General features: G+C 43.5%; 1 protein-coding gene across 1 annotated transcript; it reads right to left on the bottom strand.

The window, feature by feature from the left end:
• Positions 1-1613: 1613 nt before the first annotated feature.
• ELOC (elongin C) lies at positions 1614-14117 on the bottom strand. The gene is made up of 4 exons (XM_073631814.1): positions 14003-14117; positions 10907-10949; positions 6258-6401; positions 1614-2299 (listed from the first exon to the last, which is right to left on the bottom strand). The coding sequence occupies exons 2-4, from the start codon at positions 10908-10910 to the stop codon at positions 2109-2111; spliced, it is 339 nt and encodes a 112-aa protein (XP_073487915.1). The 5' UTR covers positions 10911-10949; positions 14003-14117; the 3' UTR covers positions 1614-2108.
• Positions 14118-18689: the final 4572 nt, after the last annotated feature.

Here is an 18689-nt window from a genome sequence, read left to right on the forward strand (position 1 = left end):
TAATCCGATAAAATTTCTTTTTCAATCCACATTAAGTGACCATGGGGCTCTATGAGGAAAACACAAGAGTATCCGAACAGTTGGTTACATGGTGAAAGACTTCCAGTACTACTTTTTTTTTTGAGTTTGGGATCAAGCTACATACCAGACTTAGTTTTTCCCTTAGTTCTAGTATAATGGCAGGGGCGGTTGTTTTAACTCAGTTCACCGATCACAGGGGACAATTATCAATGATTGTGTGTGGCATTGTTACAGTATCTCCAAAAGCACTTTGAAATTGTATAGGGTATTGCACCCGGGCTCCAGGTATACAGAGTTTGATCTGCACTTCAACTATGTAAAAATAGTGTCATGGAATAATGTTAAAGGGCTGAATAACAAATTGAAGAGGGCCTCAGTGTTTCAATTTCTTAAGCAGTCCAAGCCACATATCGCCTTCCTGCAGGAGACACACCTGGATGGTAACAGGGTTCTGGCTATGCCCAGGCCCTGAATTTAAAAAGTCTTTCACGCTACATTTTCCACCTTATAGGGGGGGGGTTTCAATTCTCATTAGTAAGGCTATTCCATGTACTATACACCAGGTGTTCTCAGACCACGGGGGGACGGTATGTGGCAGTTCTGTTGGATATCTCTCATCATAAAATGTTACTGGTGACTGTGTACTTGACCCCTCCGGTCAACATTCAACTTTTGTATGACTCATTTGTCAAACTGGCTCCCTTTGCTCATCTCCCACTGATACTGATGGGAGATTTCAATGCTATTCTAGGTACGTTGGACTCATCCAATCTTGGGGGGATGGGGTCTGCTGACCTCCTCTCCTGGGCTGACTGACCTGTGGTGATCCAGGAACTTTTTCGGTAGGGCCTACTCGCACGTCTCAGCACCCCATCATTCATCGGCCAGGATAGATCTGGCCATCAGGTAACTCCGCTTTGCTACCATATACACATGAGATTGATTACCTGGCTGAGGGTATATCGTATCACAACCAATTGTCCCTTACTCTCAGTTTTCCAGCTGGGAGGAGGACAGGCTTTCTCCAGGATGGTTACAGAATGAGCAGGTATCCTCCTGCACACAGGACTCGATCACCTCTTATTGGTCAATTGCCCAGTAGGCAAGTGGTTAAAGGGGAGAAAAAAAAAACCCACCTCAAATATGCCAATTTAACAAAACAGTTATTTGGAAAGATGCTGGGTGTATCTTTTTATGTCTGTTCCCTACTGCAGTAGTTATTAATGGGCAGCACAGTGGCTCAGTGGTTAGCACTTCCACCTAGCGGTACTAGGGTCTTCGGATTAAAATTCCAACCACAGCAGTACTTGCACATTCTCCCTGTGCCTGCATAGGCTTCCTCCTACAATCCAAAGACATGCTGGTATATTAACTGGCTCCCGTCTAAATTGGCACTAGTGTATGAATGTGAGTTAAGGAACTTAGATTGTTAGCTCCTTGAGGGCAGGGACTGATGTGAACGTACAATATATATGTAAAGAGCTGCATAAAATGACAGTGCTTTGTACAGTAATACATACCTGTAACAAATACAGTAGGAACCATCAATATTACGATATGAGTTGCTTATCTATAAAATTTCCAAGACAACATGCAGTACAGAAGATGTGTTTAATACAAAATTCAAGACGTGTCAGGCTTGACAGAAAGCCAGATTCACACCTTTTGCTCTCTATAAATCACATTCTGACCAGAAATATTGCAGCCACACAGGAGGAAGAAAAAGGCAGTTTAAAGAAAATTTTCAGAAAAAAAATATTATACTGTTTTCCCCTCAACTAACCCTGTCAAAAATATGACAGATGATGCCAGAAAGTAAGATCTGAACCGTAACGGCAACGCCAAATTGTCATACTGGTTTATTAATGTTACAGTGAAGGAAAAGTAAAAGAAATGTAACACAGGAAGCAAAGCGTTTCAGTGCACTTGCTTTGCCAAAGTAGAATGAAGATACGGTTACATACTGTACATCACTCAGAAGGATGCAAACATGCTACATGGATAAAAAATAAAATACCAACCAAAACTGAAGTTTTTAAATACAAAAGAAATCATTTAACATAGTAATTTCCCATAAGTTACTTTATTTAACAGTCTAGGAAGTTTGCAGCCATCAGGAGCTCCAGTGCAATCTCTGGTGCAATGGGGAATTCTGGGATTTCTGTAGAACTATTCGTATAACGAACTTTATAAGTAAAATACATGCAGACTTTGGATAGAACGTGAGAGGGGATCTCTCTGAAATTCACTTCATTGGTTTCATTTTCAGCAAACTGACCTGAAAAAAAATAAATAAATAAAAAAAGGTTAGCGTCTAATTACAATACTAAAAACATCTATTCTAATGGGAACAGAGGAACTTAATGTGAGCCTGTCAGAACACAAATTATAGGAACTGACCATATTTATAACTCCCTTGTTTTTCAATTGTATAAAGTTAAACTTCCAGATCTACGTCATTGCTGACTTGCCAGGTAGTACAGGGAGGATATGGATGACCCAGAGCATGTGCAATTGACCCTTTCGCTGCCAGAACAGCATTTCATATACAAGGTAAAATGCACATAGCAAGTCGGAAAGTTAATAGACGACACTAAAAACTATACAGGATAAAAATATAGCAGTTCCGATTTTTCCTATTGCACAATTTTTGTGCAAAGGTCTGTGAATTCTAATAATTTTATTGTTCAAAAGCAAGTTAAATCTCAACTTTTCTATTAGGAAGGAGGAGACCGTGTTAAGGTAAAAAGTAAAATGGTTGTATTTTTTTTATCTTAATGCATTCTCTGCATTTGTTAAAGCTTACCTGTAGGTACAGTGAATATCTCCTAAACATGCTTCCTGCCATTTTAAATAGTTTGTTTGGACCAAGCTGGTCCAAATTAAATCTTGTATTCATAAAGTGCTCCACTGGCTCTAAGTGCTGTATAAACTGCATGTAGCTTCAGCTCCATACAGTAAATAGTGCTGAGTTGTGGTTGTGAGACAGACTTCCCGTCTCACACCCAGAACAATGCGATGCTCAGCCATTCACATAAAGCACTGTAATCTGTAAAATGAGCTTCTTCTGACTGGCTGAGTCAGAGGGGCAAGCTGATGACTACATGCTTGACCGATTCACAGAATACAAAGCTTCCTATGAATGGCTGAGCATCGCATTGTTCCAGGTGTGAGACGGGAAGTCTCTGTCTCATAGCGGGAAGCCAGCACTATGTACTGTATGGAACTGAAGCTACATGCAGTTTATACAGTGCCTAGAGGCATGCAGCAATTCATAAAGGTAATAGTTTGGTCCAAACATTATGTAAGTGATGGAAATCAGCTTAAAACCATTTGCATTAAACAGGCCTAACAAATGCCTTTGGTGATGAGATTTGTGTCCCAAATCTTACATTTCCCCAAATATAGAACCAACGGTAAAAAGTTTGCAAAAAAAAAAAAAAAACACACAATATAAAATAAATATAAAAAAAAAAAAAAAAAGCCTCACTGTGCGTGAATATATACACAAACATTAACCGCTTCCCTACCAGGCCAATTCTGACATTTCTCTCCTACATGTAAACATTTTTTTGCTAGAAAATTACATAGAACCCCCAAACATTATATATGTTTTTTTAGCAAAGACCCTAGAGAATACAATGGCGGTTGTTGCAACTTTTTATCTCACACAGTATTTGCGCAGGAATTTTTCGAACGCGTTTTTTTGGGAAAAAAAAACAGTTTTGGGTTTAAAAAAAACAAACAAAAAACAGTAAAGTTAGCCCAATGTTTTTGCATATTGTGAAAGATGAAGTTACGCTGAGTAAATAGATACCTAACATGTCACACTTCAAAATTGCACACGCTCGTGGAATGGTGCCAATGTTCGGTACTTAAAAATCCCCATAGGCGACGCTTGAAATTTTTTTACAGGTTACATGTTTTGAGTTACAGAGGAGGTCTAGGGACAAAATGATTGCTCTCGCTCTAACATTCGCGGCAATACCTCACATGTATGGTTTGAACACCGTTTTCATATGTGGGCGGGACTTACGTATGCGTTCGCTTCTGCGTGCGAGCACACGGGGACAGCGGCGCTTTAAAAAAAAATTTTTATTGTCAATTATATTTTCTTTTTTAACACTTTTTTGAAAAAAAAAAAAATTTGATCACTTTTATTCCTATTACAAGGAATGTAACATCCCTTGTAATAGGAATATGACATGACAGGTCCTCTTAATAGTGAGATATGGGATCAATAAGACCCCATATCTCACCACTAGGCTGGGAAGCCTGAAATCAAAAAATAAAAATAAAATAAAAACGATCACTGCTTCCCAGCCGAAGCGGCGCCGTTTTTTTGAATGGAGAGGCCGGGCGTGACGTCATAACATCGCGCCTGGCCTCCGATGATCATAGAGACTCCGGTGACCATCTGGTCCGCCAGAAATCTCTATGATCTACATCCGGCACTGGCGGATCCGCTCTCCGCCTCACCGATCGTAACGGTGAGTCGGAACAAGCACCGGAGGGCAGCGGGGACGTCCCCTCTCGCCTCCCATATGAACGATCAAGCGGCGGAACGGCCGCTATGATCGTTCTTATGGTGTAGAGATTCGCCGGTTGAATCCGACAATATCTGAATGATGTCTGTAACTACAGGCATCATTAAGATATACCCGCTCAAAGCACAGGACGTCATATGACGGTGGGCGGGCGGAAAGTGGTTAAAAGAGAATTTTTTTTTTTTTTTAAATCATAGTTAGCTAGGTGGATGCTGCATTTGTCTCTAGCCGGCTCCAAGGGTGAGAACCAAGCGATCAAACGCTGCTGACTGTTTGGTTATTTTCTTAGTGCTCCATGAGCAGAGAGCTGGTAATGGTCAGTCATCTCTGTCCTCCACATGCTCACTGGAGTACTGGGCTGAGGAGATGGGCGGGAGCATATCATCTGGGTGGATATGACCATATGGTCACGATCTTTCCCCAGCCTGGACCAGCTCTGATGTCTGTGACCCATTTTCAGCCGACAGCGCCTTGCCCACTCTCAGCTAAAAATGGGTCACCGAAGTGCAGCACAAACTGCACTCCTGGGATCCACAGGAGAGGTACAACCAAATGAGCTTTGGCTGTACTTTTCTTTTAACTGTACCCTGTGAAAGGATAATACTCATCCTAGAAATTTTTAGCATCTGACACTCTTCCAGGTATTTCAGGTGCTTTCACTGCCGAATCATGCTGTGCCTCCACCCTCTGCTACGTCATATACTGGTGGGTGCAGACCTGGGACTACTATGCTGGATATCAGAAAAATAAGACAGCTTCATCCAAGATATGCCACCCATAATTTAAATATCACTTTTAAAGAGGAGCTCCACCTTCAAAAAAATTATTAAAATCCAGCAGCTACAAATACTGCAGCTGTTGACTTTTAATAAATGGACACTTACCTGTCCCAGGGTCCAGCAATGTCGGCAGCCGAAGCCGATCGATCGTCTCTTGACTGCCCCCACCGCCATTCTTGGTCAGGGAATCGGAAGTGAAGCGCTGCGGCTTCACTGCCCGGTTCCCTACTGCGCATGCGCGAGTCGCGCTGCGCCTCTGCACTGGTCTCCGTTGTGTTCTGGGGACTGTGTGTTTCCCAGAACACAACGGGGGGGGCGGGCATCTGCGGATATTCTGCGGCTGTCTAAGCCCGGAAGTGGCTGCAGATACCTGTATTAGACAGGTATCTGCACTCCCACCCCCCCACCCCCCTGAAAGGTGCCAATTGTGGCACCGGGAGGGGGGGGGGGGGGGGATCCGATGAGCGGAAGTTCCACTTCAGTGTGGAACTCCGCTTTAAATTATAGTAAAGGAAAGTATTGTAACCCTCCGTAAGCCTCTCGTATTGAAATGTATTGTAACTGTACTGTCTCCCTAACTTTGTAAAGTGCTACACAAACTGTTGATGCTATAAAAATTCAGTATTATAGACGATGTCTGCCTTGAAGCCCCTCCAGCACAACTGTCAAATGTTGACATGTGGCTGTGTCCATGCAGCCTGCAACCAGTACAGATGCCAGCGCGTCTGAATGCCTTATACTAATTATTATTTTCTTATTTGCAAATATATTTTGGAGTATTTCTACTGCATATTGCAATGTTATTGTATTCAAAGAACTGATGACAGAATGCAATCAAAAAGATTTGAAAAAATGTAATGCAAAAAAAACACACTTCTTTTCCTGTTTAAAAGATACCATTTACACATACCTGGACCACTCAACATGGCTTTTATTGTCCCAGATGTTAATGCATGTTCACGTTTCACAATAAATTCATGGCCGTCAGAGGAAATCAATTTGACATACATAGCGTCTGGCCCTTCACAGCCACCGTATGTTTTCTCTTCACCATCTAGACCACCAAAAGAAAAGCTATTAGGCTGTCAGGAACAAAACGGGGTCACATAACACTTGTAAGACCAGAGGGTGTATATCTTTCCTATAAGTATTACGCTTGTGTTGAGCATTGCTGTCCTCTCCTAAAAGTGCTTGCTTGGTGAAACAATAGCACTATAACTGAGTCACTGACCCAAACAAGCACATACATCAAACATTGAATACTGCTACCTGCCTTTTCTACATCAAAGTAGTACAATCTTTTGATCAGTATGACCACCAGATATCTACAATTTTTATAAGATTAGTAATAGCAACATTTATGCAAGCATGTATTTTTCCTAAGCAAAGGTTTTCTTTAGGGCAGTAATGAAAACTGCTTTTGCCTGGTGAAAATAAACACTGCTTCTTTATATTATTGCTGCCACCATAGAATTCCACATTTGTGTGATTTTCCCAAGACAAATTCTAGCAAGTAAAATAAGGCGCCAGGAGGTAAGGTGAGGGCTCTCCCAATGAAAATTACAATCTATTTCCCCTTTACTTGCTGTAATAGTATACCTACAATCCCAGCAGATCCAGCATTGTCCTCTCCTATCACATCGTTGGCCTACTACAGGTCCTGCCCTGCCAGGCTTCCTAGTTCATGTAGTTGACCCTCAATGACATGGGCCAGATCTCGCACACGTGCAGGCAGAGATCTGTCACCATGACCGTTTACATATTGTTCTATGACTGGAAGCTAGTAATTTCTCCTGGGATACCAATGGCTCATATCTCAGACATTACTTTTTACCATTTATAAACCAAAATCTATTTGAACAGTGTCAGATCTGTCTGTACTAGTACCAGATTTGGGGATCCCTCTGAGCACATGAATGAAAAGTAATGCCTTCTAAGATATGTGACATTAGTATCTCAGGAGGAGAGTGAAAATGGAGGCAGGGGGTGGGTGTAGCAGCAAAAAAATAAATAAAAAGGGTAAAGAAAAATGTTGGATTTTAAAAAAGGGAAGGGGGAGAATTAGAACAGTGAAAATTTACATTTGAGTGAGGTCTACTATAAAGTGATTGTAAAGGTTTTTTTTAAACAAAAATTTTACACTTACCTGCTTTGTGCAGCCCCAATCCTCTTCTTCTGGGGTCCCCTGTCAGCGCTGTCCACTCCTCCACGTGCCATTATAGGGATCCACTTCCTATGGTGGCACACATGCGCAGCTTTGGATTGAGCCCGCAGTGTGTATCTATTGTCTCAGCCCCATGACTGGGTTTGATTAACATCAACAGGAGCCATTGGCTTCTGCTGCTCTCTCTGAGTCTAAGGAGGATGGAAAGAGAAAGCAGCGCCACTGCTCTCGGCACAGTGCTGGATGGAGATCAGGCAAGTATTTAGGGGGAGGCTGAACAAAGTTTACCCTAATACAGAGAATGCATTAGGGTAAAAAAAATCTACAACCCTTAAAACCACTTTAAATTCTCCCCTTACTTCATGGTAGGAACAGTGCTGGAATAGAAGTATGATATTTTTTTTTCTTTTTTTTTTTAAAGGATAATTTCACCTTTGGAAAATGTTACATGTTCCAGTTCCTGCCTCCTCTTCCCCCAATCCTCCCCTGTGACAGTGGGTGGGGGATCCTCTCACGGCACGCACTGTCACAATTTAAAAACAACATGGCCGTGTGGTGCTCACACAGCCGCATCATTCATTCTCAGAGCTCTGTGAATGAGTGAACTACAAGTACCGACTTGTAGCTCTCAATGTACGAGGGCACTGGCAAGTATCCTCGTAGCTCACTGATTCTTCCTGCCTGTATTGGTGGTACGGGCAGACAATGTACTGAGAATCTGCAGAGTCCTGGCATTGCACCCGCAATCTTCTGATCTCAGGTGCAATGCTTTACAGGCCTCAGTGTAAAAAATAAATAAATGCAATTATGTTTACCTTCAAAAAGTGTGCATTTATTTTTTTATAAAAAGGTGATCTTATCCAACTAATGTGCCACTATGACACAAAAAACCCACAAAGAATAGTTTTAGGTAAATACATAAAAAAAAAAAAAAAAAAAAAAAAAAAAACAGGAGGAGAGACAGAAGAGAGCTCAGGTGTAGGCATTACCAATCGGGTGGAGTTCATTATAATCCACAGAAAAAAAAAACAGAAGGCAGGGAAGTGGCTTGGAGTCTGCAGTGTTCTATGATCTCTAACAAAAATAGCTATATGGTGTTGTGCTGCCCTAATACAAGACAAGGTTCGATGACAAGAGTACGTGCAGAACATTCAAATTTTCTGGTGTGTTAAAAGAAAAGTACGACATGCTTCTCATGGGGGTCACAGAAGTACATTTACTTTTGCTCTCCTGTGACCTAGAGTCAGCTGATAGCCGGCTATTATAAATTAACAGGGCAGAGTAGATCCAGGAAAAATATTGTCCGAGTCCACAAAGCTTCCCGATTGGCTAACTGACTTTGACAGCAGCGGGGGGAGGGGGAGAGGATATACGGAGCTGCGGCTCAGCTCGGGTGCCCCCATAGTAAGCCGTTTGCTGTGGGGGCACTGAAGAGGAACCGGAGAAGAGGAGGATCTGGGCTGCTCTGTGCAATATCACTTCACAGAGCAGGCAAGTATAACATGTTTTTTTTTTTATTTTATATGTATAAAAATAACAAACAAGACTTTACAATCACTTTAACTGGGCCCATGTCACCACTCCACCTCCAACAGCCCTCCTTCCAATTCCTGCTTTCAAAAAGAGAAACTGAGAACAGCCATGGAGGTCTTCAGAACTGGGCTCTGTATTCTACTAATAGAACCCAGTGATACTATATCTAGTTTCAAGCCCTGCAAAATGTCAATCACTCAATAGCTGATCTACAAACATCCCTGAAATATAGGGGTGCGCATCTTCACTGGTCTCACGATTTGATTACTATTATCTGGTCAACAATTCGATGATGCATCACGATTACCGTTGAGCTCCCACTTTCGCTTGGGCCGCTAGGTGGCCGTTCCACCCTGCAATCTTCTGGGACACATCACAGTTAGAAAAAGATTGCCCGGCTATGCAGGACAGCGCAGTGAGACATGCGCACCTGGCTGTGAAGCTGCAAGCTGTCACAGCCGGATGCCCACAGCAGTATTGCCAGCGTCGTGGACAGGCGGGGGAGAGAATGGAGGGTTTGGGTGCCCACATCGCTAGATTGTGGGACAGGTGAGTGTCTTTTTATTAAAAGTCAGAAGATACACTTTTTTTGTAGCTGCTGACTTTTAATAAACGGAAAATTGACTGGAACTCCGCTTTGAATTAAAAATAACCTCTCCCTTAAAAAGTGCACTAATCCGGTGAACTACAGGGTACAGGCATTCACACACACTGCTGCTGGGAGGTCAGGAGGGATTACAATCCACAGCTGACAAACAGCCCTGTGAAGTTCCCTGTATTGTCTCTGTGCTGACCAGTGGCAGCTGGTGCTCAAAATTTTTGGGGGAGCGCAAGCAAACTGAAAAATACTGAACCTTCCCCATCAAATGCAGCCACCTGTGCCCAAATGCAGCCACCTGTGCCCGTCAAACGCAGCCATCACTTCACTAACCCCCCCCCACAATGCACAGGCCACCATTGGTGCTGACAGTTCCTTGGCATTCCTGTTTGCACCTTCCAGCACATTAGGAGTTAACAGTGGAATGTGCAAAGGGAAGCCCAGGGACCTGTCAGCACGGAGCGTGGAGGTGTAAGTAGAGTAAACATTTGGTACTCTACTTACTGTTGTTAAAATGACTTTCTTTTAATAAATGCCATGTTACAATGAATGATGTGCCCCGCTGTATGTGCTTTTTAAAAAAATATGTCACTTCATACTGAATTTCACAGTAGTACAATTCATCCCACTCATGTGACTCCCGTCCTGTCCCACCTCTCTCCACTCTCCTCTCACGTCAGCGGGGAATTCTCAGCCCCGCCCGCTGACTATAGCTATCATACCAGAAGAGAGGCGGTCGGGGCTGAGAATTCCCCGCTGACGTCAGGACTCAGGAGACGCGAGAGGAGAGCGGCGGGACGGGCCGGGAGTCACATGAGCAGGATGTATTGTACTACTGTGAAATTCGGTATGAAGTGACATTTTTTTTAAAAAAGCACATACAGTGGGGCACATCATTCATTGTAACACGGCATTTATTAAAAGAAAGTGATTTTAAAAATACGCTCCGATTGCTTTCCCGGGAGGGGCGGGGGAAGTCGGGATGACGTCACCCGCAATCGATTTTCCGATCCTTATGCATCGATGCTGCATCGGGGACACCAGAATCACAATGCATCCATGCAACAATTCATTTCAGCACCCCTACTGAAATACAGACCTTTCATTTACTTCCCTCCCAAGCAACAAAACCACAGTGAGTTTGTGGCTTCCAAAAATTACTTGCATGACATTGCCCTTAAAACAATTATACTAATAAATAAAAATGAAAAATGTTCTTCTCTTAAGACTCAAGCATTATAAAACAAATAAAATTATTACATACCCATCCTAATTAGGTGATTTGGCAGGAGACTGAATACAATTTTCTAGAAAATAAAAAGTAACCTTATAAGAATACATGAGATATACAGTTGATTTATCACACATTAATTAGACCATACAGTACAACCATGCATTGACAATATCCACACCCACCACCAGGGGCTACATTCACTCCTCTGTGGATTTTATGCAATGCAGCTTTAGCGCATCATACAGATCTTTTAAGTGGAGTTAAACCCACTGTTTCCCAAAAAAGTTATATCTAAGGCAAGCCGTGAATCACCGTCACAGTTGCTTGTGATCTCAACCGAAGTGTCATGCCATCAAATGGCTGGTGTCATTACTAATGTAAGTGTAGCTCCATGACGACTGCAGATCAAACAGAGGCTATGATGGCAGCTTCTTTGGCTGTAAAGAATAAAAGGATTTAATTCTGCTTTACAAGCGATACTGTTTATTTCTATGGAAGGTGTAGAGGTGTGAATGCAGCTGTATTGCTTACTACCCATTTCCTGCAAATAACATTCTTATAGGTTACTTACACATTGAAAACAGAACTGTCAAAATGGACCTGAACGGAAACAGTGAAGATTTGCTATGTCATAGGGAACATGTATAAATGTTTATTGCGCCCAAACAGTACCCTGAGGGCTGGTTCACACCATAATGGTGCATCTGAGTGCTTAGTGTTTAGGGCAGCCCATTCATTTATTTCAATGGGCTGCCCAACATGCAGAAAGTACTGAGGGTGTGATTTGTTTAAATTGTGAACCAAACCGCAGTACCATGTGTTATGGCGGCTGCGAACGCACTCACATTTGCGAGACGCATGGGGTGCCATTAAAGCGGTAGTAAAAAATGCTTTTTAACTTGTACCTACAGGTAAGCCTATAATAAGTCTTACCTGTAGGTATCGTGAATATCTCCTAAACTTGCACCGTTTGAGATATTTACACGTGTAGTACCCAGTGATGTCACCGGCGCACTGCGCTCTCAATGAACCGCATGCTGTCCATTTAGAGAGCTGCGCCAAGGTCGTGACTCCCGTGTGCTTGTGCGGGAGTGACATCATTGAGGATCAGCCATTCAAACAGCCAGAAGGAAGACCAGGTGAAGATGGATCCCTGTCAGTGGTAACAGCGCACCGCTGGAGGGATCTGTTTTTTAATAGCAAGTCTCTCATAATGTGCTAGTATGAACCGCATACATAAGCCTGCAGGGAGACCTTTAAGTCTGTTAGTTTTTTTTACATGATTTACTAACGCTTTAAAAAATGTATGTTTTATTTGGAATTTTTCTTGAGATATAGCAGTGCACATCCTGTTATGTAAAGATGCTCAGGCATTGCTGTTCTGTATATCTGCAGTGTGTGAGATCGAAGGCAGGGCTGGACAAATCTGCTTTTAAAAAGTTACAAACCAGTTTGTGTGCAGTAATATGCAACATGTGTATCGCAATCAACATTTTCATGCACAGGCACTCGCTTTTGTACGTGTGCATACGTGGGGGGGGATTTTTATGTGCAACTTTCATTTTTTTACTTAACTTATTTTTTTCCTATCACATAATGGACAAAAGGTCCCCTATGTGACGATTTTTTGACGACAGGTTCTCTTTAACCACTTGCCAACTGACGGCAGCAGAATGGCACTCCTGAGCAAATTGCCGTAGCTGTACGGTGGGCACTTTAAGCAGTATAGGGGGCGCTGTTTTGTTATTTTTAGGATTGCACGATACCACTTTAAGACTGAGTAAAAGTATTGATCCTTTTCTTCAAGTACTCGCTGACACCAATGTTTTTTTTGTCATGTGACAGTGGCACTAATACGCAGCACTGATGACGCATGGACTGTGTCAGTAATTTTTATTTTTTACAATCGGGGGACCAAAGGGCATGGAGGAGGATATGGAGGACAGTCAGGGACAATTGGTGCGCCGCCGGGGGGGTGTTGGAGTTACAAGCGCAGATCTCCCTGTATAGATTTCAATAAAGCAGCTGAAAGCCGCAGGGGGAAAGGAGAGAAGAGAAGTGGCTGTCAGCTTCTTTATTGAAATGCATACAGGGAGATCGGTGATTGTAACTCCCCCCTCCAGGCATCGGACAAATGCTCGGTATCGGTGCAACCCTAGTTATTTTTTTTTTTTTTAAAACAACACTTTACAGTCACACCAGTGTGATGGCTGCGTTTTCCCACACAAGTGTTCCATGAATGTCCATACAGGCAGTCCTTTTCATGCCAACTGGGATGCAGCAACTGCACAGACATATAGGACTGCCTGCACCGGCATTTACAGAACATCCCCATGAGTACGGTAGTAGTAGTACACCCGTGTGAATGAGGCCTTATGGTGGCCACACATGCTTCCATTTTGTACTCTATCAATATGTGATTTGATCAAATCTGCATACAAACTTCCCTTCTGATCGATTTAGACATTTCGGTGCCCCCCTAGTTTGCATTGATGAGAAGCACTGAGATGCTTTATTGGTGCACACGATTATATATCGATCGATCAGATTATCAGATCATGTGGTACAATCACAGAGATAACTTGCGATCAAAGTTACAATTGTCTTTTAACTAGCTATTGAAATCCACTTCCCTGTATGTGATCTATGAATGGAATGTGTTGTTGGCTATAGATCGATAATTCCTATCGGAGATCGATAATTTATTGGAAGTGTGTATGGCCACCAACAGACTCCTCACACGTTACAATCAATTTTACTTTTAGCTAGACTATGTGGTATGAGGACCAATCCAAACTATCCAATCAGGAAAGCAATGCACTACAGAGCTGTTGGCAGACCTAGAGGAGATCGTACAATCAGATTGGAAGGTTTGTGATAAGCTTCAGGAGGATGTGTTGTTCAATCACTCATAAGGTGACCATACATATCATATCACCATTGAACAGTCCTAACAATGACTTAGTGGAAAGGCCAAACAATCTACTAGGAAGCACCCCTCCCCCCACAACACCCAGAGAACAGCGTGGTGCACCCATGTAGTCAGTCCCCTCCATATGTGTACAATGTGCCCCCACAATGTCCTCCGCCCCCCAATAGAAGTCTACATTGCGCAGCAATGCTCACCCGGCCGCACTGCCCGTTCTTTCTCCAGCGGCCCGATCGCTCCCCTTAAAGACAGCTGCAACAATCACTTCCGGAAGGTCACGCCCAGCAACAAAGCGGAAATGACGTTTTATCCGGGCGCCCGTTGCCTAGCTGCGGATTGAGCGTCTAGGGCGCCGCCATTTTGGTGGAGACACAAGGAGACCTATGGCTTTACATGGAGTGTTAGCTCCTCGGCTACCAATCTGTGGATCCCTTCTACTCCTCGTCTCACAAATAGCAATGTTATTTTATTCAATAATAATGTTTTTAATTAAGCTGAAGTTGGCTCCTTATTCGGCCAGCTTCTTATTCAGGTTGGATGTTTATTCACAAAGGTGATTATTTACTTAGCAATCATCTGCAGTTTATAATACAATTGTGAATTCTGTCTCCCTAACTGCCACGTATTTAAACACTTCCATACCAGGCCATTGTCATATGACGTCCACAGGAACACTCTGTCCCTCTGGGCGGGCGTCATATGACGCCCTGGGCTTCTCGGCGCTCCTGCGGCCCCCGGGGGGCCCACAGTACGGTAAACGGAGGTGAGGCGTGTCCCTCGGGTTGCAGCCCATCCCAGATAAGTGTAAAGAGCCAATGAAAATTGTCTCTTTACCACGTGACCGGCTGTGTCTAATCACAGCCGGTCACATGCATTGTCCTCGTGCACATCGCCCTAGGGGCATGCACGAGCGGGGATCTGGGCGGTGGCTTGGTACACTGACACAGCCCATGCCCGATACACCAAATACACTGATTGCCCTTCCCCCCAATAAAAAGGATCTGTCACCACCCATCAAAGCACCTATCACCAACCCATCAGAGTACCCGAGTACCTGTCACCAACCCATCAAAGTACCTGAGTACATGTCACCAACCCATCAAAGTACCTGAGAACCTGTCACCAGCCCATCAGAGTACCCGAGTCCCTATCACCAACCCATCAGAGTACCCGAGTACCTGTCACCAACCCATCAGAGTACCCGAGTACCTGTCACCAACCCATCAGAGTACCCGAGTACCTGTCACCAACCCATCAAAGTACCTGAGTACCTGTCACCAACCCATCAAAGTACCTGAGTACATGTCACCAACCCATCAAAGTACCTGAGAACCTGTCACCAGCCCATCAGAGTACCCGAGTCCCTATCACCAACCCATCAGAGTACCCGAGTACCTGTCACCAACCCATCAGAGTACCCGAGTACCTGTCACCAACCCATCAGAGTACCCGAGTACCTGTCACCAACCCATCAGAGTACCCGAGTACCTGTCACCAACCCATCAAAGTACATGAGTACCTGTCACCAGCCCATCAGAGTACCTGAGTACCTGTCACCACAAAAGTGTGATAGGAAGAAATTAAATGAGATGTGTAATTTATGCTCCTAGAACGCCTTAAGGTACTACTTCAATGGTGGACTTCTCTATGTGGCCAGGCTATGTAAAAGTCTCACACATGTGGTATCGCCATACTCGGGATGAGTAGCAGAATGTATTTTGGGGTGTAATTTTTGCTATGTACATGCTGTGTGTTAGAAATATCTTATAAATTTACCACTTTCTGTAAATAAAAATACTTTTTTAATTCTCTTTCCACGGTTTCCAAAGACTTGTGGAAAAAAAATAAACGTTTAAAAGACTCTTTATGCCTCATAGATTATACGTTGGGGTATTTGCTTTCCAAAATGGGGTCATTTTGTGGGTAATTCCATTGTCCTGGTGCTCCAGGGCCTTCAAAAATGTGATAGGTCGTTAGGAAATTTTATGTGCAATTTATGCTCCTAGAACACCTGATGGTGCTCCCTGAATGTTGGACCTCTCTATGTGGCCAGGCTGTGAAAAAGTTCCACACATGTGGTATTGTCATACTCAGGAGGATGCATTTTGGGGTGTAATTGAAAGTACAGTGGAACATCGGATTGCGAGTAACGTGGTTAATGAGTGTTTCGCAATACGAGCCCTGTATTTCTAAAAATCCTAACTCGGTTTGCGAGTGTTGTCTCCTCAAAACGAGCAGGATTCAGGCCAAAGCGGTGTGCAGTACCGCTTTTGGCCTGAGGTGGGGGGCGCCGGAGCCGAACAGCGCCGATCGTCACCGTTTGGAAATGCACGGAAAGACCCGAGGACAGTTCGGCTGACCTCGGCAAACCTCGGAAAGGCTCAGGAACAGAGTCTTTCCGAGGTTTGTCGAGATCAGGCGAACTGTCCTCAGGCCCTTCCGTCCGTTTCCGAGGCTCTCTGGCGCCCCCGCCTCTGGCCGCATGCGGTATTGCATGCCATTGAAGTCAGTGTGGAACAAATTATTTTTGTTTCCATTGACTTCAATGGGGAAACTCGCTTTGATATGCGAGTACTTTGGATTATGAGCATTCTCCTGGTACGGAGAATGCTTGTAATCCGAGGTTCCACTGTATGCATATGCTGTGTGTGAGAAATAACTTGTTATTATGAAAATTTTGTGTAAAAAATAAATAAATAAATATAATTTCTTTATTTTCTCAAGAATTGTGGGAAAAAATTACAACTTCAAAAAACTCACTATGCCACTTACTAAATACCTTGGACTGTCTACTTTCCAAAAAGGGGTAATTTGGGGGGTATTTGTACTTCGATAACATTTTAGGGCCTCAAGAGGTGAGATAGGCCATCAGTGCATCAGGTGTGATCAATTTTTAATAATTTGCACCATAGCCTGTAGACCAGTGGTTCTCAACTCCTGTCCTCAGGACCCACTAACAGGCCAGGTTTTCAAGATAACTGAAATACCTCGCAGATGATATCATTTGCTGCTCAGTGATTGCAGTATTTTAGTCTGTATCTCCCCAAGGTAATACTTAAAATCTGGCCTGTTATGGGGCGTACACACGGTCGAACTTTTCGTCTACAAAAGTCCAACGTACGCTGACGGACTAAAGCTGGCTGGTAATCCGATCGTGTGTGGGGGCTTCTTCGGACTTTCAGCGGACTTTTTCAGCCTCAAATCCGACGGACTTTAGATTTGAAACATGCTTCAAATCTTTACGTCGTAACTACGACGGACCCCGAAATCCGCTCATCTGTATGCTAGTCCGACGGACAAAAAAACGACGCATGCTCATAAGCAAAAACTAAACGGAAGCACTCGGTCTAGTAAAACTAGTGTTCGTATTGTAGGTAGCACATTCCTCACGCTGCAAAATCTGTGATCGTTGAATGCAGCGCATTTAATGTCTTCTTTACGAATGCTATAAAGAACGAAGATGTTTTGCTGTTCATATTTCAACAGAGTTCTCCCAAACAGATTTCTGGATTCTTTTTCTCTTTGATCTCATGAATGACATGGTATGCTTTTTCAAAACAATGTTTCCATACTAATAATACTTTTCAAATTTTTTTTTTTTTGGTGGAGTCATCTTTTCTTGTAATTTATATCCAGATATTTATTTTATGATTGTTGTGGAACTTTTTTTCTGTTTATCTATATTTTTTTTTGTAAAGTTACCACAGGGAACCCATTTTTATATATATTTGTTAAAATTTTTTTTAATGTTTGTAAAGTTACCACAAAGAACCCTTTATAATTTTTGTTTTTATAGTGATTTGTTATTTTTTTTATATAAAGTTAACCCAAAGAACTGTTTTTGGTTATGTATCTTTTTTTTTTTAAATACTTACCACTCGAACATTATTAACATTATTTTAATCTATTTTTGGTGTGTTTTTGCAAAATCAATGAGATTGTTGTCCCTTGTTAACCACTTAAGGACCGCCTAACGCCGATTTACGTCGGCAAGGCGGCACGGGCAGGCAAAATCACGTACATGTACGTGATTTGCCTCTCGCGGGTGGGGGGTCCAATCGGACCCCCCCCCGGTGCCCGAAGCGGTCCCGTTCTGTTCCCCGGCGATCCGAGATGAGGGGGAGGCCATCCGTTCGTGGCCCCCCCCTCGCGATCGCCGCCGGCCAATGGGAACACTCCTTTGCTGCTGTATGCTAAACAGCAGCAAAGGAAATGATGTCATCTCCCCTCGGCTCGGTAGTTTCCGTTCCAGCGCCGAGGGGAGAAGACATCCGAGTAAGTGAAAACACTACACACACACAGTAGAACATGCCAGGCATACAAAACACCCCGATCCCCCCCCCGATCGCCCCCCGATCCCCCCCCAATCACCCCCCCCCCCCCGTCACAAACTGACACCAGCAGGTTTTTTTTTTTTCTGATTACTGCATAGTGTCAGTTTGTGACAGTTACAGTGTTGGGACAGTGAATATTACCCCCCTTTAGGTCTAGGATACCCCCCTAACCCCCCCTAATAAAGTTTTAACCCCTTGATCACCCCCCATCGCCAGTGTCGCTAAGCGATCATTTTTCTGATCGCTGTATTAGTGTCGCTGGTGATGCTAGTTAGTGAGGTAAATATTTAGGTTCGCCGTCAGCGTTTTATAGTGACAGGGACCCCCATATACTACCTAATAAATGTTTTAACCCCTTGATTGCCCCCTAGTTAACCCTTTCACCACTGATCACCGTATAACCGTTACGGGTGACGCAGGTTAGTTCGTTTATTTTTTATAGTGTCAGGGCACCCGCCGTTTATTACCGAATAAAGGTTTAGCCCCCCGATCGCCCGGCGGTGATATGCGTCGCCCCAGGCAGCGTCAGATTAGCGCCAGTACCGCTAAC

The sequence above is a fragment of the Aquarana catesbeiana genome, linkage group LG05 (genome assembly GCF_042186555.1).
Source record: "Aquarana catesbeiana isolate 2022-GZ linkage group LG05, ASM4218655v1, whole genome shotgun sequence".
Lineage (NCBI taxonomy): Eukaryota > Metazoa > Chordata > Amphibia > Anura > Ranidae > Aquarana > Aquarana catesbeiana.

Excerpts from the sequence above, each read along its gene's own strand:
- ELOC (XM_073631814.1), bottom strand. Across the intron at positions 2,300-6,257 it reads AGCCATGTTGAGTGGTCCAG|GTCAGTTTGCTGAAAATGAA; the intron begins GTATGTGTAAAT and ends ATTTTTTTTCAG.